The 25,523-nt window shown below is 37.2% G+C and overlaps 1 protein-coding gene and 1 pseudogene across 1 annotated transcript; both read left to right on the top strand.

Annotated features, from left to right (window-relative positions):
* The first annotated feature begins 228 nt into the window (after nt 1-228).
* LOC109112668 (short transient receptor potential channel 4-like) lies at nt 229-15,718 on the top strand. Its single transcript, XM_042765089.1, has 11 exons — nt 229-663; nt 3,609-4,012; nt 6,169-6,687; nt 8,609-8,996; nt 9,088-9,227; nt 11,674-12,002; nt 12,095-12,290; nt 12,522-12,716; nt 13,077-13,118; nt 13,351-13,440; nt 13,594-15,718. The coding sequence occupies exons 2-11, from the start codon at nt 3,635-3,637 to the stop codon at nt 14,107-14,109; spliced, it is 2,793 nt and encodes a 930-aa protein (XP_042621023.1). The 5' UTR covers nt 229-663; nt 3,609-3,634; the 3' UTR covers nt 14,110-15,718.
* Nucleotides 15,719-19,125: 3,407 nt separating this feature from the next.
* Nucleotides 19,126-22,926, top strand: LOC109112944 (annotated as a pseudogene).
* Nucleotides 22,927-25,523: the final 2,597 nt, after the last annotated feature.

Genomic DNA, 25,523 nt, shown 5'->3' with positions numbered 1-25,523 from the left:
ACAATAAAATACAGATTTCTCTAGATATTGACTAATTTGTGTAAAACTAATTTTCTATTTAAATAATATTTTTCAAAAGTGCTATTCAATTTAATAAGTGCACAACTTTTTAATTAGCTTAAAAAAAACGCACCTTTTAAAGACTGTCTGTGACACTAGACATCGAGTAGTGAACCGTATGTACAAACACTCTCTTAGGAAGAGAGAGAAAGAGAGAGAGAGAGAGACTATGCAGTATGCAGACAAGACGTCTGGTAGCCTTTGCGCTCCAAGTCTCTTCAATGATCAAAATAACACTTAACGAAAGATGAGAACGCGTCACACCAGAGTGCGATGAAACCTACATGGGAAAGAGAATATGCAAGATGATAAACGATCAAAGATCTCGCACGTGCACTTTCTGGAGACAACAAACATGTTTGGCTTTGGGAAACTCTGCATATTAGCTCCATCTTGAATGCGAAATGAGAGGATCACTGAGCCTCGCTGCGCGTACAAATGGATATTTATTTTCTCGCGGTCTATTTCTATCGTTGCGCATTTTGGCGCTTTTCTCTCTGTGGAGGCGGCTGGAGTGTAACGGGTTTTCTTCGCACTGGACACCTGTTGTACGCTAGTTAGACGGAATCAGTCACGAGTCAGTGCAACATCTAAAACCAACAGGTGAGATTCCGTTATTTCATAAAAGGGTAGTTCGCCGAAAAACACCAATGTTATTCTTTGCTCACCCACAGGTTGTTCTAAATCTGTTACTTTTCTGCCCTTGAACACAAAAGAGGGGTGCGCAGCAGAATGACATCCCCAGTCACCATTTAGCTACTTTATTGCATCTTTTTTCCATACAATGAAAGCGAATGGATACTGGAGCTTACATTTACTTTTGTGTAACACAGGAAAAAGTAAATCATAGAGATTTAGAACAACACGAGGGTGAGTAAATGGCAATAGAATTTGCATTCTGAGTGTACGATTCCTTTAAAGTGACGAGTTCCATTTTATAAACGCTCTTTTCCACACAGCTAATGAATTAGTGTAGTTTTTGACAATCAATAACACACTGAACCTCAAGTAATTCTCTCTATAGACTGCTTTAAACTAGAAAACCGCTGGAAATGTAGCCTGTTTTTAACACTAATGCGTATTGCCTACCTTTATATAGCTGGTCGTTATATGCGCGTGCATCATGTTTGGACATTGGGTGCGCGCATAATTTTTAAGGTATTTTTTTTTTTTGACATTTTGCTAACTCGAAATGCGACACAATTTATGGCCAGAAATGCTGCTGAGGCAGGCAGCTCACTATATTTTGAGACACAGAAAATATAGTCATGAGTGGAGCACTGCGCATCTGTCTGTGTTCATCAACCACTTCTGCGCACATCATGAAAATGCCCTCGTGCATTATAGTAAAACCACTTCACTGGGTAAAAGGTTAATAAATAGTCCAAATAATGGCAGATTTTAAATCTACGAGATGCAGAGGTGTCTAAGACGCCTTTAAAATGAACACTTACAGTATTTGGTTGAAGTACATCGCATTTCTTTCTCTTCTATCATCAACTTAAACTAAGGTAGTATTCTGAAAGTGTAAACTGAACCAATTCTCTGAACTCATATCTGATGTTTTAAAAGGTTTTTTTTTTTTTTTTTTTATAAAATATGATAAAATTATAGCAAATAGGGGTATTATGAGTGGCCTCTGGCTCAGTTATTGAATACTTAACTGATTCCCCCTCCACCCCACACAGTCCAAAAATAAATAAATAAATATATAATAATAATAAAATTAGTGCACATAGATTACAAACAGTTTTATTAGGAAATAACTTTTAACAAAAGGTCCAAGTTCACTAGAGGTAATACTAACCATACTAATATGGTGACTTACAAAATGCAGCATAGACAACAGTGGACAAAATAACTCAAATCTATATCCATTTTAGTAATAATTATTATACTGTATGTTCAAAAGCTTTGACTCATTTAGCACAAGGGTTTATAAGTAATATTTATTGGTTCCAAGGAAATTTTATATATATATTATATATATATATATAAATAGCAAAACATTAAGCTTAAGCTTTACAAATTTGTTTAATTTGACTTACAGTGAGTGTAACAATAGAAGTCTATATGGAAGGTCCTCATAAGTGTACAAGTTTGTATGAGAACACTGAGAAGGTAGAGGTCCATCATGTTTTATCACTAGACTATATTTGTCAGTGTCATTCACAAGTGTAAGTGTTTCTTTAACTTGATATATATTTGGACCTGTAAAACACCATGAGGTTTTAGAATAGTAACTGTTGAGTCTGTTAAAGAACTAAATGTTTTAACAGCAAGTTCCTGTAATGCACACACCAGGAAGCACTGTCCATAAAACATCAGCATCATCTACAGGATGACTGAATTGTGGATGGTTATATATATATACATTTTTCAGTCCCCTAATGCCATTAACCTATTATGACAAATATCCAGCTCATATCTAGAGGACACATATGCAGATTTCAGCGACTACAGAAAATTGGCCCATGTTGTCTAGAGTGCTGGAGCGATGACGTATTTTTGTAGGCCAACCCGGAAGTTAGCATCACCCTGGTTTCCGCAACTAAATCCCAATAGTGTTTTTCCATTGGCTTTTGGATTATTGCAAAAAAAAAAAAAAAAAAAAAAAAAAAAAAAAAGCTCTGTGACAAACAAAAGTTTATGATTCTTACAGATGAAGACACCATCTACTGTATGAGTTTTTAAGCCTAAATATAGTCACCAGAAGTAAAGAGCTAAACATAGTTTAAATAAACTATTTTTGCATCACAAATTCTCTGCACATCTCTGTATAACATCTATATATAGTATTGGTTGATACTCAATATTCAATGACTCGGATCGGGGCACAAAAACATGGGACATCCCTGTTAAAATTACCTTGAGCTTATGTTAACCACAGACCTTATTTCAGGTGTTTAACCAAAAACCCATTAAAAAAAAAAAAAAAAAAACATTCATATCAGGATGATGGAACTGAAAATGCTAAATGAACTAATTTCAAGCTCTATAAAAATATGACAGCACTCTGATTTACATTGATCCAAATGACAGCATACAAGAGGGACTTTTCAGAGCTCATTTGTGTGGTGAGGGAAAGCAAAACTGATCCCAACTTTTGTATTTGAGATGCCTTATAAACAGTTCAGATGATATCAACAGGATGAATTCACTGCAGACATTTTATTGATTGACTTTTGAAGGTACCGAGATGTTTTGCCTTTAGACAAATAGCAAAAATCCAGTCCATGGTATACATTTATGACTTAATCTATATCAAGTGCTCTCTTAACTCCATTAAGAACTTGTCCCAGTATCTGAGGTTTTCATTGTGGCCTTCAACAAAACACCCAAATCTAATAAACTCCCCATAACCTCGAAGTCAACAGAAAGCCAAGCAAATGAGGGCTGAGTGTCATGCTAATGGGATGTTGGGTGTGGAGATGATGGTTTACAATGCTTAGGGCCATTTCCTCTGTAATGCATGATTCCTACCCTCATTTACCAGCATCCTTTCATTGTCTGTATGGGTCTCTCTATTTCCATCTCTTCATGTCCAGTTGTATCTCATGAAGGCATAGCAGCAATGTCACAGCTCTACTTTCGAAGAACGGAAAACTTCTTATACAGGGACCGGATCCCTCTGCAGATAGTTCGAGCCGAGTCTGAGCTGTCACCGCTGGAAAAAGCCTACCTGTGTGCTGTGGAGAAAGGTGACTATGCCAGTGTCAAACAAGCACTGATAGAAGCCGAAATCTACTTCAAAATCAACATCAACTGCATCGACCCTCTGGGACGGACGGCTCTGTTGATTGCCATTGAGAATGAGAACCTGGAAATCACTGAGCTGCTGCTCAGCTTTAACGTGTATGTGGGGGATGCACTTTTACATGCCATACGAAAGGAAGTGGTGGGGGCTGTGGAGCTGCTTTTGAACCATAAAAAGCCCAGCGGGGGCATGCAGGTAAGATGGCAATCACTGAAAAATTTACTTCAGAGTTTCCTGTATAACCAAAACAATCTGATGTCTCACCTACTGTAGCATCTCTTGGGTCCTCTTTTCAATTCTACTTACACATGCAGGAATTCCCAGTTGCCTTGGTAATCCCTTCTTTTGTGAAGTGACTGTAAATGTGCAGATTACATCCAAACTGTTTTAAACGGTTTCAAATGATTTTCCTGTCCATGTCGCAGTGATAGCTGGAACCTGAGAATGCACTAATCCTTTCTTAAAGGGATTTTTTCCCTGTAGGCCTGTCTGTTTAATTAAAAGTTTTGAAAGTAGTGCTCCTCTTAATAGTGATTTCTTGCTTTTCTGTGAAGATGGCTTGCATTATCCTTTTCTTGCAGCTAAAGATTAAATAATTTTCCACTTTGGTTGAAGGGCTGTGACCCCTGCTACAGATAAAGTGCTAATGACTTCAGTGCCACACAGTGTAGCAAATTGATCATCGTGCCTAAATGTCTCACAGAAAAATAAGGTGAATTTGTTATAAAAATCTGGTTGAGCATATGAAATGCATATTTAGTTTGTTGTTGTTGTTTATGGGATAGTACAGAATAACTGAATCATGCATTGAGCAGCTTAAAGGCTTTGTTCAGACAGGCAGCAAAAATCAATTTTCTTTTTGTAGACCACAGAAAACACCACTCAAATGCATGCTTTCTTGTAGTCTGAACAGAAAAACAAAAGTACATGATATTTTAACTAACCTGATCCAGATCCAATTTTTATGTGGTTTTATATGTTTTTTTTTTTATTTATTTGATTTGGTTTAAACCGCTTAAGTTTCAAAGTTTTTTTTTTTTTTTTTTTTTTTTTAATTTATGGCATGTGTATGTAATTTCATATACAATGCACAATAGTATGCAAAATAATTAATTTTCCCCAGTTTTACCTTGTATATTTAACTATGTACCAAAGTCATAAGTGAGTAAAAAAATGATAGGACTACAAATGGTATTGATTTCTTATATTATCATAGACGTACAACTACACAACCGTTCCAAAATTTGGGGTCAATTTTTTTTTCTTTTTGAAAGAAATTAATACTTTCAGCAAAGAAACATTAAACTGAGCAAAAGTTACAGTACAGATTTTATTTATTACTGGCACACAAAATAACTGCCTGGCAGGGTAACCAAGATGGCCACTGATTGAGTTGAATTGCCTTGCATGGCCTTTAATTTATTGTAGAGACAGACACCATGATGCTGGGGTTAAGTGCTGATGTCACAGTAATAACTCATGGCTTCTGTAACAACAAATCAGCTTCTTACTCAGTATTCTCTTCTCGTTTTCCAGTGAAAACAACATTAAAACAAGGTACTACTGGAAAAAGTATTGTTTCCTGAGAAATTTACCATTAATGGGGTTTACGCTTAAAAATGTTTTCCAAAAGGACTCTAAAATAAACAGTTTTCCATGTGACGTTATCAAGCATTGTTTTTCTAGTTTTAAAGGTAAGGTAGGTGATTTTGGAGAGGCTAGCAATAGCAAGCTAGCTTTGAAAGCATAAGATCCCACCCTCCCTGCAAATCAGTCTCCAAAGCCACACCTGCTCCAAAACTCGAAAACGCCATGAGAGACGGCGTTGGTGGAGGGTTGAATGCAATGCCATCAGATTACCTCATGTCTCATTCATTGGTGAAAAAACATTACAGTACAGTATTACAGTAATAACACCTTTCATTCTCGCTCGCTCTGCAATAGCATAATGGAATGCGCTGATGACATATCATGTCTTCATAAACAGGGTATGTTGAGGTATGCAAATACATATGTTGACAGACAGGTAGGATAGCCTATCGTAGCCCTCAGACTGAGGGATATGATTGGACGAACATTTTATGGTCCTACACCTTCCACAGATGATATAAAAACATTAAGACCATTTAACTTAGAGATTGCTATTGGCATGTGAAGAGACTTTTAACCAGCATAACAAAAATGTTTTAGAACCAAATCACCTACCCTGCCTTTAATAACTAAATATATTTAAATTTATCAGAGAACGAGATTTAAAAATCATAATTTTGCTTTTCAAGCAGATGTATCTTTTTTGTTGTTGTTGTTTTTTTGCAGTAAACTTCATCAACCCTGATTTCTCTCTTTTCTAGGTACCTCCAATCCTGTTGGATAAACAGTTCTCCGATTTTACTCCTGACATAACGCCCATCATCTTGGCCGCTCACACCAACAACTATGAGATCATCAAGATGTTGGTTCAGAAGGGTGTGTCCATACCCCAGCCCCACCAGGTGCGCTGCAACTGCATGGAATGTGTGTCCAGCTCAGATGTGGACAGCCTGCGACATTCCAGATCCCGTCTCAACATCTACCGGGCCCTGGCCAGTCCCTCACTCATTGCCCTTTCTAGCGAAGACCCCTTCCTGACAGCATTTCAGCTCAGCTGGGAGCTCCAGGAGCTCAGCAAGGTGGAGAATGAATTCAAGTCTGAGTATGAAGAGCTTTCCCAGCAATGCAAGCAGTTTGCTAAAGATCTGCTCGACCAAACACGCAGCTCAAGAGAGCTTGAGTTGATTCTGAACTACAAGGACAATATGAATCTCCTAGAGGATGAAGGGAATAATGATCTCGCCAGGCTGAAACTGGCTATCAAGTACCACCAGAAAGAGGTGAGTTTTGTGCTCTTCAAACGTCAGCTTTGGACAAGAACTTCGAAAGCAATCCACAACAACTTCTGTCTATCAGTAGCAGTGGTGCAAAAGAATCACTCCAGCATAGCACTCAAGCATATTACAAAGCTTTATTATTACAAACAGAGGTGTTTATAGTTGTTTGTTTCAGTAGTCAGGGATTGTGCTTGGATGGCTGCCCTGTTGATTTGGCAATTTGGTGTATTTTACATGTTGTGGATAATATATTTCAGATGGTGTCGTTTTCATATTTAGCAAATTTCGGTCTTTAAAACTGAGTAGAATATTTACACCCCAAGAAGGTAGGTTGTGTTTTTATTCCCTCTAGAGCAGTGTCACTGACAATTTCAGGTCTTGGAGTCTCTATTAATGAGCTGATGAATTAAATCAGGTGTGTCTGGGAAAGGAGACATGCAAAATGAGCAGTATGTGCGTCCAGGAAGTAATTGGGAACCACTGCTCTAGAGGGATGCTGCAGACTGGCTGCAGCATTATATGGATCTATATTGCCCCCTTTTGTCCACATTAAACATTACAAGCTCTTTTTGTTTGAAAGGTAGAAGGAAATTTCTTCTTATGCACTTGAGGCTTCTATTTGATATAGGTCAACTTGCATGTATGTGTACGGTACTGTATGTGTGCGCTTGCTTAAACATAACTTAAAATGGAGAAAGAAGTGATGTTTACTGTAAGCTGGGGAAGATTCCAGTTTATTCACCTGTGGCATCTGTATGTAATTTAACAGAAGCACACCAGGATCTTATTTTTCCATAGCTGTGTCATTGAAATTCCTCTGGAAAATCTTCCACATCACAATCAGATGACCGCAAATTAGGCTGATCGGCTGAAATATTCAATTAAATTATTGGTCTTTCATAAATTAGAGAACCAAAAAAGGGAAATTAAACCTAAAAGGAAATTCAAATGATGGTCAAGATATTAACAGTTTTGATTTGATAATTTTTTTTTTGTCATTAAAAAGTAAATATTAGCTATAAAAATATAAATATAGTAATACAAAATATGTTATACACTCTCTGAAAAAAGGTATAAAAGCTGTCATTGGGGTGGTACCTTTTCAGTACTTTAAAGGTACATATTAGTATACATAAAGTGTACATATTACCTAAAATGCACCACCCCAGTGACAGCTTTTGGATTTTTTTTTTTTCTGAGTGCATAAATAAATATATAGCTTATGTAAATAATTAAATAATAAAATCTTTATATTTGTTACATTTTATTTAATTACAAAATATTTGTAGTAAAAAAAAAATGTAACTAATCATTTACCAAAAAAAATAAAATAAAAAAACCCACACATTCTGCTGATTTTGCTACTACTGACATCAAAATGACAGTCATATGTATCCATGTTTAATTCACACAAGTCAATTTTTGGCTTGCTGTGTTCCATGTGCAGCCCAGATGGTTTTACAAAAGGTGCAGAAAAGCTCTCATGCAACATCCATATAGGGATTAAAACCAGATATGATGAGAACCAGAGAGAGCAGCCTGAGAGAAAAGAACAGTGTGTTACTGTAAGCCTTTCTGTGCCTCTTTTGTTTGCTATTTTTCAAATGGCACTTGTTTCTCACTAAGACGTGGCTCCATTATTTGTGTTCTCCTGCAGAGAGCGTTTCTTTTGCAACTGCAGAAAATGACGAAAGTCTCCATGCATGATAGAAGGCAGAAAATGATTTTGCTTGGCTGCACATTCCAGTGAGAAAATGCAAGCAGATGATCAAATTAAAGTTCAGCAAAATCTCAATAACTCAATGTGTACATTACATGTACTGTATGTCTTGATTTATTTACAGTTAATGGTTAATTTACTCCTGTCAGAGACTCTTAGTTCATTCAATGTCCATTTAATCTCTTTTCATTATTCTGTGGTTAGTTTGTAGCACAGCCAAACTGTCAGCAGTTGCTCGCATCTCGCTGGTACGATGAGTTCTCAGGCTGGAGACGCCGCCACTGGGCCAGCAAGTTCATCACCTGTATGTTCATCGGATTCCTCTTCCCTTTCTTTTCGCTGCTCTACCTGATCGCTCCCAAGAGCCACTATGGCCTCTTCATCCGGAAACCCTTCATCAAGTTTATATGCCACACTGCTTCTTATCTGACCTTCCTCTTTCTCCTGCTGTTGGCCTCCCAACACGTGGACCGTATGGACAATCAAGGGCTCACCGAGCAGGGTCCAGAGCTCACTAAACAGGGTCCAGTGCTCACCAAGCAGGGTCCAGAGCCCACCACTGTGGAATGGATGATCCTACCCTGGGTTTTAGGTAATATGTGTTTAGGGCTGAAAAATCTGATTTGAACAATCAGATTTTGATCAGTTGTAGATTCATTTTCTTGAATTTCTTTGCTTTACAGGATTTGTATGGGCTGAGATCAAACAAATGTGGGACGGTGGCTTTCAGGATTACATCCATGATTGGTGGAACCTAATGGACTTTGTCATGAATTCTCTGTATCTGGCCACCATCTCATTGAAGTTTGTCACTTACTTTAAGGTAACAAATCGAAAATTAAGTAAAAATGTTCTCTTTTACAATTTTTATATAAAATAAACTGAATTTGGCTTAATTTTACAATGCTTTAGAAACTTTTCCCAGATATTTTATGTGTGAATTATTATTTGTCAAAAGAAAACTTAACATTCATTGAAAAAAAAACTAATCATATGCAATACTGTTCAAAAGTATGGGGTCGGTAAGATGTTTTTGAAAGAAGTCTCTAATCCTCACCAAGACTGCATTTATTTATTTAAAAATACAGTAAAAACACTCATACTGTCAGATAGTATTGGGGCCAAGCACCAAAGGTGTGAAGGCACCTACTGTATCTCTTCGTTTTCTTCTTTTTCTTCTTCTGTTTTTTAGTCTATGGCAGCCCATAGAACCATATGGCAAAAAGTTGTGAAATTTGTCACACTGATAGAAGACTTTCTCAACATTAACCACAGCAAATTTGGAGTCTCTAATTCAAACTATCTAGTGCCACAAAATGTCTGAAATTACACGCTTATGCTAATATCTTTTAACTGTAAGGTTTAGAAGCAAAATCTTATTTTACTCATTCCTTGGCCCATGCCAAGTCAAATGCATACAATAATTCAAATTTTTGTAGGTCAAGATTTTTCACCATTTTGAACTTGTCCTAGAAAGTTGACTGATTTTTTACCCAAATTGGCTCAGATCATCTTCAGACCACACTGGCAAAAAAATCTTATCAAGAGCATTTTGATAAATCCAACCGTTCTAAAGTATCGCATGGACAAATTTGATGAAGAGCATGTCAAATTGGACACAAGGCTATATCTCCGCAGCTCTTTTGCTTATTCTGACTGAACTTGGTACATGCCATCATAAGCATCACCTGAGACTACATGCAGAATTTTGCACAGCATCACTTCCTGGTCAGGAGATATGAAAAATAGCTATTTTTACTTTAACTTCTGAACGGTTTGTCAAAAAAAATCATAAAACTGGTATCTTGTGATTCCCACATTTACCCACATTTGTCATATTGGCCATTTAGGTTCCCGGCCATTTTGAACTTTGCCTTAATATGTTGCATTTTATGAATGCATTAGCATTTCATTATGACCACCACCTTCTGGTCAGAATTTATAATGACATTTTATAAAATGCTAATAGCTTTATTTTAAAGTTCTTCATCAGTCTTTTTCGATTTATCATGCTGAGAACATTGATACCAATTATGGCATATTCAGTGAAACTTGCAGTCCGTCATTTTGAATTTCTTTGAAAATCTACTTTTTTAAACTTCTAGATGGTTGGTCTGATTTTCCAAAAAAAAAAAAAAAAAACTGGCTCAGATCATCTTCAGACCATGCCAGCAAAATTTTATCAAAAGCTTTTTGATAGACCAAATGTGACCCTGGACCGACCACAAAACCAATCATAAGTGTAGATTTTTGGAAATTGAGATTTATACACCACGTGAAAGCTGAATCAATAAGCTTTCCTTTGATGTATTGTTTGTTGTGATGGGACAATATTTGGCTGAGATACAACTATTTGAACATCTGGAATCTGAGGGTGCAAAAAAATCTAAATATTGAAAAAAAATCGTCTTTAAAGTTGTCCAAATGAAGTTCTTAGCAATGCATATAACTAATCAAAAATTACATTTTGATATATTTACGGTAGGAAATTTACAAAATATCTTAATGGATTATGATCTTTACTTAATATCGTAATGATTTTTGGCATAAAATAAAAATCAATAATATTGACCCATACAATGTATTTTTGGCTATTGCTACAAATATACCCCAGCGACTTAAGACTGGTTTTCTGCTCCAGGGTCACAAATGGTTCTTAAATAATGCATCAGTGAAATTGTTGGCATAATTTAGATATGAATATTATAATACAGTAAGATGAAATCCCCTCAATATAACAAATATTAAAGAAAAACAGTATTGAAATGAAATATAGTACATTAATTTCATAAAAATAAAATTATTATACTATTATGGTCTTCAGTCTGTGTTGACTGCAAAAACTCCTAAATGAACAATACCAGAGGGTTAATAATAAATGTAAAAAAATATAAATAAATAAAAAAAAATTGGAAATTTCATTTACTAAAATATTTAATTTCAGCAAAAATGCTTGCATGGCAAGTAGAAATCTGACTTAGTGACCAATTGAAAGTTCTGCAAACCAGTGGTGGGTAGCCCCGCCCAGTGTGAAATCTCATAAGTGGTCTGCATAAGTGTACATTACACACAGACATTTCTGATTGGCTGTGATTTGCATTCAAAGCATTTGGACTTTCACTGAGGACAGACAAATTACTTGTCACTAGAAAACATATTGGGTTGTGCCTGGTTAGGACAAGATGTTAGTCTGCTCTTAATTGTAAAGAGATTGACCAGAGGTTCGAAACGATTGCATACTGTAATTCTCAACACTTGTCTTTCTGCAGTGCTCTGATAACTACGGGCAGCGGGATTTATGGATGATGTGGCACCCCGCCTTGGTGGGCGAGGCCTTGTTTGCCATTGCTAACATATTTAGCTCCCTACGACTGATTTCACTCTTCACAGCCAACTCCCACCTGGGCCCTCTTCAGATCTCTCTCGGCCGAATGCTGCTGGACATCCTTAAATTCCTCTTCATTTACTGCCTGGTGCTACTCGCATTTGCAAATGGCCTCAATCAACTTTATTTCTATTATGAAACTGATGGCAGAATTATTAACAACGTCACATGCAAGGGTATCCGCTGCTCAGAGCAGAACAATGCATTCACCACGTGAGCAATCTTAGATTGTTAGGTTTAATCTCAATTTTGCTTGTTTTGCAGTAAAATAGTAATATTATATGTTTGATTGTATTTTTTTCCAGCATGTTTGAGACGTTGCAGTCGTTGTTCTGGTCCATATTTGGTCTTGTTGCCCTGCATGTGACTAATGTTGAAGCCCAACACGAGTTCACAGAATTTGTTGGAGCCACAATGTTCGGGACCTACAGCATAATCTCTCTGGTGGTGCTTCTAAATATGCTCATCGCTATGATGAATAATTCCTATCAACATATTGCTGTAAGTGCTATAAATTATTAGTTATTTTTATCTTTTCGGTACATTACCTTTTTTTTTCAGTGTCAAAGGTTATGTATTTATTTATACATTTTAAGATTATTTTATATCATTTTATGCCTCATTAGTTCATTTTATGCCTCTTTGGTGTGACATGAATTTTTAAAGGACAAATATTTTTTCACTTAACTGTTTAATTGGCATATTCAGCTCTCCTCTTTGGTTGTTCCACAGGACCATGCTGATATTGAGTGGAAGTTTGCCAGAACAAAACTTTGGATGAGCTACTTTGAGGAGGGTGGCACGCTGCCTCCTCCCTTTAACATCATTCCAAGTCCAAAATCAGCCTGGTACTTCATCAGATGGCTCAAGACCCATTTCTTCAATATTAAACACAGAAAAAAAACTGAGCCATTTGGATCACTTGGGGTAATAAGCCATTTGCTCTCCACTTCTAATGATAATAAATATTAAAGTGTTTTTTCTTCAACAAAAAATTATTTTTATTTGAATGTTCACGCTGCTCTTTTCCAGACAGATGGTGAATTATATTGTCAATATCCAGAAAGAACCAAACATCACAAAAAAAAGAGCCCACTGTCCATCTACTACAAGTCTTATGAAGTCATATTGCTCTGTATGATGAATAATCTTCAAAATGTTCAAATGCAGTTAAATGAGTTAGTGAACAAATCGACTGGAGTTGCTGAGGCTTTCACTACCTTGTAATATAGCAAAGTAGGTGTCAAGAAAAATCGGTATAATTGAGCTATTCTCTTTTTTTCTCAGATGCGAGCTGCTGAAAACGTCCGCACAAACCGCCAGTACCAGGTAATGGTGTCTCTTGCAAAGTAACTGATAATTAAATCTGTCTACAAAGTGCACTTTACATCAGATCAGCAGATGAAAGGTTACAGCTCACCACAATCTTAACTCAAGTCCTTCTGAATTTAGACATTAATCTCCTCTTCAAATACCCTTTGACTCTTCTGAAAGACTCTGTGGGCTGCTTGTTTGGTCTAATCTTTTCCCAGTTCATAATCAAGTAAATTTGGTTTTTTAGGAGGTACTTAGAAACCTGGTTAAGCGGTATGTGGCAGCAATGATCAGGGATGGCAAAAAAGAAGAGGGATTAACTGAGGAGAACTTTAAGGTGAAGTGACAATTTACAGTCATTATCACAATATACACACACACACACACACACACACACACACACACACACATACACACACACACATATTTACTAACTTTACTAAGTTAGTGATTATTATTGTGTGTGTGATTGTGATTATTATTACCATAGGAACTTAAACAGGACATATCAAGCTTCCGTTACGAGGTGATGGGAATGATGAAGGGCACTAAGAATAGTGTGTCAAACTCAAAAGGGAACCTAGTGTATCCTGATAACCCTCTGAAGTGCAATTCTACTTCAGCTGGAAGTCAACTAAAAGGCAAACTGAGACTGCAGAATGTCGCCAACTCTGTGAGCCAGGAGGGTGGACCCAAAACCAACGCCTGGAAGTCTGGCGGCTTAAGAGGCCTAGTGGATGGTTTCATCTCAAAAAATAGCAATCAGATGAACTGTAAAGGGCCAAACAACCCAGGAGAGATTTACTCTGTGTCAGAAGAAGCTGGTGAATCTGAGAGTGAAGAATGGGATGATGGCAAACAGGGAGAAAACGGGAACCAAAACAATGAATCAGAGAAGGACGGCGTGAATGAGATTTTGCAAGAGGATGATGAAATGTTATATATGCGTTATATGTGTAATGAAGAAATGAATGAGGAAAGAGAATATACTGGAAGCAGATTATAACTGCATTCACACTCTGAAAAAGTGGTTCTGAATGCTGCAAAACAAAGAGAAAGATGCCGTTCTCCTGAACTCTCGCTCTATCCCAGAAGCAGCTGTGGTGACGGTCCAGTGCAGGGCACTTCGCCTGTACGATCTGAACATCAAGTGTTGTTCTAGAGTCTCAGGGATGATTGCCACTTTTATGAGAATATGGGGTCCAATGTTGTCATTCACAGTGATTTACACTATCAAGTGTGTAAATGCTCCTGTAGTTTATCGCTGCTCTGCTCTCCTTTCTGCTGAATCATATATGAAGGAGCAATAGCCGACCCCTTGCTATTCTAGACATTTCATTCTGCCTTACTCTGTTAGATTTAGCATTTTATGCTATCTTTGGTTCCAGCGTAAGAGATGTCATTAATGTCATGCAACCTAATATCTTTAATAAAGGGTACTATGCAAATATTTACAACTTTTTAAACTTTTTAGTCATGTTTTGCATTGAGCACGAGGCATTGAGTCGTTTAAGAGAAGGAACCAGTTGAAGGGTCTTTTTTATAAACATGTATTGAAAAGATCAAAGTAAACCCTACATATAAAGTCAATATGGTACAATGTACTGTGCAATCATGTCTGTTTCATCCTCCTCTCATTTGTATTCATAATAAAGAACATGGAGAACATGGTATTATACAGTTTGCACAACATCAGTACATAGTCCTTTATGCTTCTAAATGTTTTTTTTTTTTCATCTATCCTTGTTGTTTCCATGACAGATTATTGCCTCGTATTGCAAATCATGACTTAATGCACAAATATAAATAAATATATGCTGTAATATGACTCAGTATTATTGTGATCTTGGTTTTAATCTAAATTTATTTTAGAAGTCAGAGAGATTTAATACATAATTTGACCATTACAAAGATTCATGACTAACATTAATTATGAGTATAAGCGTTTAGAAATTGGGAAATTTGTGTAGTGTGATACTATGAAAAGGTGGGCGCAGATTAACACGATACATTTGTGGGATAAACTGATAGGTGAGATAGATTGTTCTTTATTAAAAAGACCATGGATTGCATAATGCAGTTTCTGTTTATAATGAACTATTTCCATATCTTAAATATAAATTCTGTTGTGATTAATTTTATATTGACCCATGGTATGCCATATTTTAACCAGCAACAGGTTATCTACTGTAGTGATGTAAATGGAGGATCTGTAATGATTTTAAATAGGCTCAGACCCCTGTAGTGCTGCACAGTTTGATGAACTGGGAACATTAACATTCTCCATCCTTCACCAGGATACAAAGGCCTATCTATAATTGATTTGAATTAGCACCCTAGAGAGTCCAGTGTGCAGCCCAAGGACACTTGAATGAAGCTTAAAAGAGCAGCGAGTCATTTGCACTGCAGCAAGGGGCAATGAACTGACACAATATGCTTTGTGCATGTTAAAATCCAGAACTACTGCAGACCTCACAGGGATTTTCAACAGTTAGATCACTAATGAGAGATAGCAAAATACTGAAAATTTGGGCTGTCAGTCTGTGCATTAGTGGTGAGGATTTTGTGACATTTTTTGCACGTTTCTTCATCTTCATCATACTCAGTGAGTCACTGAATCATTCACTCAAATGATTCATTCAAAAACATGATGGATTCATTTAAGAACCAAACACCACTATTGTGTGTTGCTCAGGGACATGCAACATCTTATTCTGCTTTGATGTACTTTGGAACTATTTTCACTGGCATCTCAATATTTTTGTACCCAAATTTGGCAATGGTCCAAAGAATCTCAATTATAAAAGTTAATAGAGCTATGCGTAACCCCCAGCATTTCCCCTCCTAATATGAGGAGGGAGTGGTTAAAAAAACACTTTGTTTTAATGTTTGGGTACTGATTTCATTTTCTTTAGTATACAATTATATGGTTATCTGTTCCTTTAATGCGCAGCAAAAAACAGGCATTCACATCTTACAGACACACCTGTTTGGCACTTCCCTTAACTCCTTCCCCGCCAGCATTTTTTTAAAAAGTTGCCAGCCATCGCCAGCGATTTTGATGATTTTCACTAAAATGTGATGGCCTCCAGTATTTTTTGCTGTATGACTATTTGAATATGTAATACACCAAAATAAAGATAAGAGCCTCTACTTAAAAACAAACAAACAAACAAACAAAAACAGTTTTATTCTAGCTTGAAGCATTCTTCTTTATCAACACTTGAATATGGGTAAGTTTCATAAAAATGTATAGTTTTGAGCAAAAAGGTGAAAAAAATCCCATTTTTTATCAAAAACTACAATAGGATAATATTCAGTACGATTATCAAAGCATAAATCCAGTAAATCGCTTCCATCAACACCTCCTTGCACGAACATATACCACTTCCTGGATCAAAATTTTACTCCGTAACATTATGCAGTTTTTATTTAAATGCTGTCTATTGCTGATCATCGCATTATTTTAAATATGCATCTGTTTACATAAGAGATTACTCATTTCTTCGTCCTGTTCATGTGTGTTTTTGTTCGGGAGGTTTTGTACTCGTTCAGAAGATGTGTAATAGTGCCCCCGAGTGTATAATGGTGAAAACATGGAAAGCCATAAAAACTTGTCTTTGGCGGGGAAGTGTTGTCTTTTAAAAGACGAGATAACTCGTCAATGGCGGGGAAAGAGTTAAACACAAAACCAGGAAACTGGTGTGATAAGTGTTGTCGAGTCATCATCATCATGTGGAATTACTGTAATATTTCTGTGAGTCTGAGCCCGGACCCTGGAGCAGTGACGTGCCCACTACTCCATAGTCCGTGCCCAGCACTGCTCCACCATCCAGGCCCACCACTGCTGCATATTCAAGGCCTGTAGTTCCAGGTCCATGGTTCGAGCCCGGTAGTGCTTCATGGTTCAGGCTCACCAGTGTTCCACGGTCCAAGCCCATCACTGCTCCATGGCTCGGGCCCACCGGTGCTCCACAGTCTGAGCCCATCATTGCTCCACGGCTCGGGCCCACCGGTGCTCCACAGTCTGAGCCCATCACTGCTCCATGGCTCGGGCCCACCAGTGCTCCACAGTCCAAGCCCATCACTGCTCCATGGCTCAGGCCCACCAGTGCTCCACAGTCTGAGCCCATCATTGCTCCACGGCTCGGGCCCACCGGTGCTCCACAGTCTGAGCCCATCACTGCTCCATGGCTCGGGCCCACCGGTGCTCCACAGTCCAAGCCCATCACTGCTCCATGGCTCAGGCCCACCAGTGCTCCACGGCTCGAACCCGGTGGTGCCCCATGGTCCAAGCCCATCAATACTCTAGGTCTCATGCCTACCGGTGATCCACTGTCCGAGCCCATCACTGCTCCATGGCTCGGGCCCAACAGTGCTCCATGGTCCAAGCCCATCACTTCTTCATGGCTTGGGTCTGCCACGGCTCCATATTCCAGGCCCACCATGCCATGGTCCAGGCCTACTTCCACTTCAAGATCCTAGGCCTCCATCTCTCCCCCTCTGCCTCCACTCCATCACCCTCCTGAACTTTTTGTCAGTCATGATCTGTTGGTTTGCTAGGACATGGACTCCCCCATAGAGGAGGGGGGATATGTCACATCTGTTCTATTTTTTTTTTTTTTTTGTGAGTGGGATGAATTAATGCACATTCACATTTAGTCTACAACTACATCATGTTCACACAGTGTACACAATGCCTCTGTACTTTCGATTTCTCCCAATATGGGGACAGGAGACTTGTCAGTCAATAAATGGGAAAACAAAGTAACTGGCATTAATTTTTTGAAAAAGTAACTCAGATATTTTCTTGTAAATTATAAAGTAATGTGTTACTTTACTAGTTACTTGAAAAAAATAATCTGATTACATAACTCGCGTTACTTGTAATGCGTTACCCCCAACACTGGATATCCCATGATAATGCTATGGTCAATGCAAACCCCCATGCTATACGTCTATGAAACGTCGTTCAATAAAGCAAATTTTAAACAATGGCACCTAAAAACTTTAACTAAAATTTTATTGTAACCATATTATGGAGGATGGGAAATTACTAAAGTATAAATAAATAATAAATGACTAAATACGTAAATGCAGAAATAAAGAAAATGTAGAAATAAATAAATGTATGCATGAAAATGAACATTGATTTAATGAAAGAGAACACAGAGTGTTTTTCAATAATAAGTTCCAAGTTTAATAGCTAATACACTCGAAGTTAATTTTAAAAAATGTATAGGTTTTGTTTCTCTATTTAACAACGTTCAATTACAATAGTAAAAGACGTCTTCCCTCAGGTAGATTGTATGTTTTGCAGCTGGATGTTGTACTTACGATCAATAATCACACCTCTGCGTTTGCCCAAACAGATTTGCAGAAATCCCTCGGAGGCCCCCTAGTGTTCGGGGCCCTGGGCTGCAGGATGTAAAGTGTTAATTGCCGTAGCCAAGGAACAATAAAGAAGACAAAAAAAAAAATTGTTAATTAAAATGTTGATTTTGTTTAAATGATGTTGTTTTTTTTTATGTGATGTACCATAAAACATACTGTAACATTCAATTACTATGGCAAATCAGCTATTCTCCTATATAATAAAGTTATCAGGCAACTTCATGAAATAGAAGTTAATGTCTTGAATGCTCAACAGAATGCCAGAATGGTGTTGCCATTCCATTAGCAGCTGTTGGTTAAAGTCCCTAATATTAATATTATTAATAAAAACATGCAGGTATTTTAATCTATAAACTATTGAACATGACTGTAATCAGTAACTTCTAGAACATAATCTAAATTACTCTGCATACCTTTGTTCAGCCAGTCAATTCTTGTCAAAACTCAGGAGTTTATCTTTATTATCAGTGCATTTCTCAGAAATGTTGTAAAACGTAAAGTTACTGCAGCAGAAATCTGCTTAGTGACCCTAGTGGACTTTTTATGGGACATTGTTAATGTTAAATACAATCGTGTCTTACAGACACACCTGTTCTGCAGCCTTCTCTAAAACACAGAACCAGGAAACTAGTGTGCTAAGTGTTGATGAGCTGTCTTTCTTCATCTACCTGTTCATTCAAATGGCAGAAGCTAGACTTTATGTGAGCCGGGAACAGTTCAGCTGTTCGATCTGTCTTGACATGCTGATTGATCCAGTGACCATCCCCTGTGGACACAGTTACTGTATAAACTGTATTAGACGCCACTGGGATGAAAATGCTCGTGGGAGAGAATACAGCTGTCCTCAGTGCAGACAGACCTTCACTCCAAGACCTGTATTAGGGAGAAATGTGGTGGTTGCTGAAATGGTGGAGAAACTGAGGAGGACAGGACCCCAGCCTGCTCGAGTTTCTCACCCTGAAGCTGGACCTGGAGATGTGGAGTGTGATGTCTGTATGGGCAGAAAAATTAAAGCCATCAAATATTGTCTGGTGTGTCTGAACTCTTTCTGTCAAATTCACTTTCAACAACATGAGAATGCCTTTGATGGTGAGAGACACTGTTTGATTGATGCTACTGAGCAACTCCAGGAGATAATCTGTCCAATACACAATGAGCTTTTGAAGATTTTCTGTCATACTGACCAGATGAGTATTTGTGTGCGGTGTACGATGGATAACCACAAAAACCATGACCTGACATCAGGAACAGAGAGAATTAATCAGGTATGAATAAGAAACATTTAATGCAAATGCTTGGCCATCGCATGCATGTTGCTTTCTGTTTTTAATTGCTTGCCAACCCATTTCAACAAAGTTGATCATCCACTGAAGAATCTAATAACGTATGTTGATTTGTTTATTTGATTTTTTTAAAACCCATTTCATTTTGTTTGTTTGTTGTATTGAGATTTTTATGCGGTTTAATTTAAAAAAAAAAAAAAAGCACATTTTCCACATAATGTACATTATTGTTTCTCCGCTATCCCTGCCTTTCTGAAACGCGTCGTTTTTTTACAAAGCTCATCGGGACACAGATCAAAGCTCTGATGAAAAGAGAGGTGTGCTCTGATTGGCCAGCTATCCAGTGCGTTGTGATTGGCCGAATGCCTCAAGCGTGTGACGGAAATGTTACGCCTCTTGCCGTACTGTGATACGTGTCCCGATCAGAACACCGGCGTGACAAGACAATAACAATAAAACCCATTACAATGAGGTATTTGTTGCATCCAGTGGGGACATAATTATGGATTATAATGACTTATACTGTGTTTTTACGTGCTGCGTTGCACCGCGCCATGTTAACATAAAACCATATCTGCATTTTTGATCAGAGAAACGACAAACAACAAGCACTACTCTACACCAGCAGTTCTCAATTCCAGGTATTTCCATCCCCCAGCTCTGCATATTTTCTTTTTTCTTTGCGTGAACATTTGGGTGGCGTTATGCAAATCTTCCCCCACAGTGATGTAGACATGTGGGGGCATGTTTAAACGAGGCGTTTCAGGAGGGTGTGGACGAGTCTTAACTTTTATAAAGAATATCTATTTGGGTTTGAGACTTTAGTCTTTGCAACTTTACAAATCTTATTTATGCACCAAGAGCTTGTAACACTCCAAAGAGAAAGGAAATTGAAATCACATCATATGACCCCTTTAATGTGTTAAGTATGATTATGGCTTGCAAACAGTTCATTACAAATGTTTTGCCTTATGTTATTATAGGCCTATGCATTTTTAAATTTACCAAAATTTAAAAGATACATTTAACAGATCTTAGTCAAGTTATCACCATATTTAATTTTTGACAGGAATGAAAATGTTGAGGCTGTAAGGAAAAGAAGTACAGTGTGTTTAATGGATTGTACTGCTTTTTAACAATATGCCAACTGATCAGCTGATGAAACGTCTTTCTGGAAAGAAAGAATTTTTTATTTTTTTTACATAAACAAAAACTCAATGAAACAGTTTGAAATTTGTGAGTTGTGAAAATTACGTGATCTAGGACCTTTATACAGTCTTTCCCTCACAGCCTCATTTTCATTCACATTAAATTTAATATGGAGTCTAACTGACTGACATCTGTGTACAGTGTTTTCCCTACAATGATAAACTGTTCTTAAACTGTTTTAATTTTGGTCTGTATAATTTCATGTGCATAATGTCATACACAAAAGTTGGAAACTTGGAAAAAAAAATATGGAAAATAAGAATTTTATGTTAAATCCAAAGCAAATATCATATCTACCAAAATGTTAGAAAAAGACACAGTTGATTGAAGTACAACACAACACTGTCAGTGTGTTAGATTAGGTGAAAAAGTGTTGTGGAGGTTAGTGTGGAGGTCATGAGGAGGATTTTTCTATGCATGTTCATTATTTTAATTTTTTTCCAAGGTTCTACATCTTATTCAGTCCCTCCTGAACCTTTCAGCTTTGATGTTGGTTCTCAGTCTGATTATGCAAGAAAATCATTCTCTAAAAGGCTAAAGAAAAAAATGGATCATTTACTTCGTTCGGAGATGCTGGTTGTATCTGGTTGGGGTAGGTTGCATTCATTCAGGAAAGAAGCATGTAAATAAATACTACTGTTTGTGAATATTAAATACAAAGATTTGTTTGTTTTTTTTCTGTAGTAATGCGGTACACATTTCCTACTGATGAACAGGAACAGAAATGAGATCCTACAGTGTATGTCACTCCACACACATACCCTCAAACGTGTGCACACGACATGACTTTCCACTGACTTTTACTGTTTTAATAAAAAAAAGGCTTCTTGAACAAGAAAAAAAAAAAAAAAGTAGGGCGGGACTTGATTTTGTCCATCAGGAACTAACTGAATCATTGTGGTTTGCTATTGCTGTGATCTCATGTGAGTGACAGGTTGTCCTGCCCTCAGAGATGATAAAAGATGTAAGAGAGAAGGGATGTTATTTTGAAAGATTTCGAAAAAAAATTCTTAAAATTTGGAGTGCACATTAACTAAAAAGTAATAATAATGATGATGTGCACTAATAAAAAATATTGCAGTATTCAATAAAAAAATAAATATACTGTCAATTTTCATTTCATGGTGGCTTTAAATATTGTTTAATATTGTATTTGATCTCCCATAGATTCACACAAGCTCTCAATGGATTCAAACACAACGAGTGAAACACTCCTACTGTCTGGGGGGAACAGAGTAGCTACAAACACTGGCAAAGTCCAGCTATATCCCGAACATCCGGACAGATTTGATTGCTGGCCACAGGTTCTGTGTAAAGAGAGTGTTTGTGGACGTGCCTACTGGGAGTTTGAATGGAGTGGGAGAGCTGGTGTGGGTGTATCATTGGCCTATCAGAGCATCTGCAGGAAGGGAAATGGGGATGAGAGTAAATTCAGATGTAATGATCAGTCTATGAGTTTATACTGCTCCCCTTCCAAATACACATTCTGGGACAGTAACAAAAAGACTAAACTACATGTAAACACTTCTAAATTGAAGACTTCAAGATTAGCAGTGTATGTGGATTACAGTGCTGGATTTGTGTTCTTTTACAGCATCTCTGACAAAATGAAACTCATCTATATAGTCCACACTACATTCACTCAGCCCATCTGTCCTGGGTTTATGGTTTATTGTGGGTCATCAGTGAAACTGTGTGATCCAGCAATGAACTGTACATGATTTTGAGAAAGATGTGAGATTCAATTAGATGTTATGGTATTTCTTATTTTTCTGTCAATAAACCAATACTATAGTTCAGAAAGAGAGAGCAGACAAAGAGAGAAATGTAGATTCCAAAATAGGTTTTCTAAAAAAATATTAAACAGCGCAACTGTTTCCAAAATTGATAATAAATCAGCATATTAGAATGGTTTCTGAAGGATCATGTGACACCGAAGATTGGAGTAATGGCTGATGAAAATTCAGCTTTGCTTCACAGAGGTAAATTATATTAATATATATTTAAAAAAAATCTTTTTTCTCTTTTTAATCAAACAAATGCAGCCTTGAGCATAAGAGACTTCTTAAAAAATCATTAAAAATGTTACTGATCCCAGACTTTTGAATAGCAGTGTATATTAAATATATAAAGAGACAATATAATTTTTCAACAATTTTTTTCAAATGTATTTCTATAGTTGCTACAGACAGTATCACCGTGTTAGCAGCATGCTAACAAACTCAAATCAATTGTGAGTATAGACTTACAAGCACTTTGTATGATGAGCATTTGTGTGCACATTGTTGCCTATATTGTATGTTTCAAATCGGATACAATGTTCTATTTCAGGTATGAAAGGTAGTAAGTGCCTTGGAAAACAACCTTTATAGGGTATCTGTACACACAGGACTTGGGCAAATTTTAAGCAACCTAGTGAAATGTATCTCAAGAAAGGCAAAATGTATATTACATTAAAGAATAATAAATGAAGTTCTGGAAAAGTCATTTTGTGTGTCTTTCTATAACTTGTAAATTTTGTTCCAGGTCCCTTCTATATTATATTACATTAAAGAATAATAAATGAAGTTCTGGAAAAGTCATTTTGTGTGTCGGCCATCTTTGAAACGCCTTTCAGGCATGCAAGTGCAACTCCTATCTCTTTGAAAGAAAGCTGGGGAAACATCAAATTCTCAAAAACTGTTCACTAATCTTACGATTAAATTTCATATTTGAAATCACCAAAGAAATCTGACAAAAACTGTCATAAATGTGGTTACTTTTGCTTAAATAGCGTTATAAAAAGCTTATTTTTCGGGCTGGATCAGCCAGTGCGCATGCGCAGTCTTAAGCGCAAGTCTCAGAATGCTGACTGTTTCTATAGCAACCAGGACTTCTAAGGGCAGCTGCAGTGACCTGCTGAATTTACCGATCAGCAACTGGCTGTTTCATTCAGAAGGCGGGGCTTTCTGCGATTAAGCGGCCATGTTAATATTAAGCATTGATTTTTTTTTTAGAATGTGTTCGAATTGGATTTTTTTTTTTTTGCGCCCTTGAAGGGCACTTCGGGAAGAGGATGCCATTTGTAGGGACGTTACAAACGAAAGTGAACAAATGAATCCCTTGGCGATTGGAGATTTCAGTTGTTGGTTGGTACATGCAATGGTAACTTCATGGAAGTGATTTCCGCTTGTGTCATGTGAACTTCGATGCTTTTAAAATCAAAGTTGGGGTTGATTTTGAGTTCACATACAAACATTAATAGAATAAGCTAATTAAATTAGTCTATTTTAATGTAAGACAACTTATTTTTCGTCAGTGATAGAAATTTGTTTACAGACGGTAGTGTAAGCAAGTTTAGTTTGAAAACAATTAGACAATATTTGAATAAAATAAAAATAAGAAGACATATTTATTTGCAACAACTGATGGAGTGCTGAATGCTGCAAAGGAAACAAAGATGCGTGACGCCAAACCCCCTCACAAAAGAAGAAAGCCGTAGTGTTTACAACTGTGATGACGAGCGCTTATAAGGATCAACTAAACACTGGAGTTTCAAAAGTATGTGAAATATTTAAAGTTCGACATTTCCACGCCCCACAAACGTGTGGCGACATTTCCACGCCCCGAAACATGATGCTGAAAGAAACAAACTGTGATTGGTTGTTCGACAGGTTGGTCAAACGGCCTTGTGGGCAGGCCTTGGCCAATGAAAGCTGCCATGAATTCCAGCTTTCACAATGGCTAAACGCCCTCTGGCTCAGCCTGGCCTGCTACAGTAGCCACACCCTTAACTCTCACTATTGGCTAGGCAGGTAGGACATCCTATCACTGCATTTGGTACTGAGCCTTCCTCAGAAGAAATATATTTATAAATCTCTTTATATATATATTTATATGTATATATATATATATATATATCTCGACTACTTTAATTATTATATATATTGATGATCTGATTGATATCAGGATATGAAGAGACTTAAGGGACTATCCTTATGATAAAACCGTTTACTCCCTTTACCCTTATTTTTGTTATTTTTGTATTGATTTTATTCCACCACTAGGGGTAGATGCACACACAGGGTTAAAACAGACATAATTTAATGATCACAATTTGTAAACCTGTGTTTTCTGACACTAATTCAAATCCCTTCCCTCTATTATTCCCATCCTCGGTTCACTTTTTCCCCGATTCACCTTTCCATGCCAAACAGCATGAAATAAATGCAGATGAAATTCTTGGGAACTTTTAAAACGTTCCCATCTGGCTTTGACTTGTCCAAAGGCCTGCCTGAGGCCTGAATCACGAGCTCCAGCTTAAAACCATCAGAATCCAGATATGGACAGCAGCCCGGTGATTAAAAAAAAAAAAAAAATGGCAGGAGATTGAACAGTTACAGTATTTGACATCATCCTTTCATCTGACTCCCCAGTAGAACTCTGCAGATAACAAACAACCTTTTTCCGAGGACAAACCAGCAGAGCACCTGAGAAAGTCTTGGTGTAATTTAATAATAAAGCTTTGTTCTTTCAGTTATAAAGATTTATGCTG

Source organism: Cyprinus carpio, chromosome A10 (genome assembly GCF_018340385.1).
Source record: "Cyprinus carpio isolate SPL01 chromosome A10, ASM1834038v1, whole genome shotgun sequence".
Classification (NCBI taxonomy): Eukaryota; Metazoa; Chordata; class Actinopteri; order Cypriniformes; family Cyprinidae; genus Cyprinus; species Cyprinus carpio.
Note: the sequence above shows the minus strand (reverse complement) of the source record. Positions and strands in the feature narration are given on the sequence as shown.

Excerpts from the sequence above, each read along its gene's own strand:
- LOC109112668 (XM_042765089.1), top strand. The coding sequence starts at position 3,635 with ATGTCACAGCTCTACTTTCGAAGAACGGAAAACTTCTTATACAGGGAC. Across the intron at positions 8,997-9,087 it reads GATCCTACCCTGGGTTTTAG|GATTTGTATGGGCTGAGATC; the intron begins GTAATATGTGTT and ends TTTGCTTTACAG. Across the intron at positions 13,441-13,593 it reads TAACTGAGGAGAACTTTAAG|GAACTTAAACAGGACATATC; the intron begins GTGAAGTGACAA and ends TTATTACCATAG.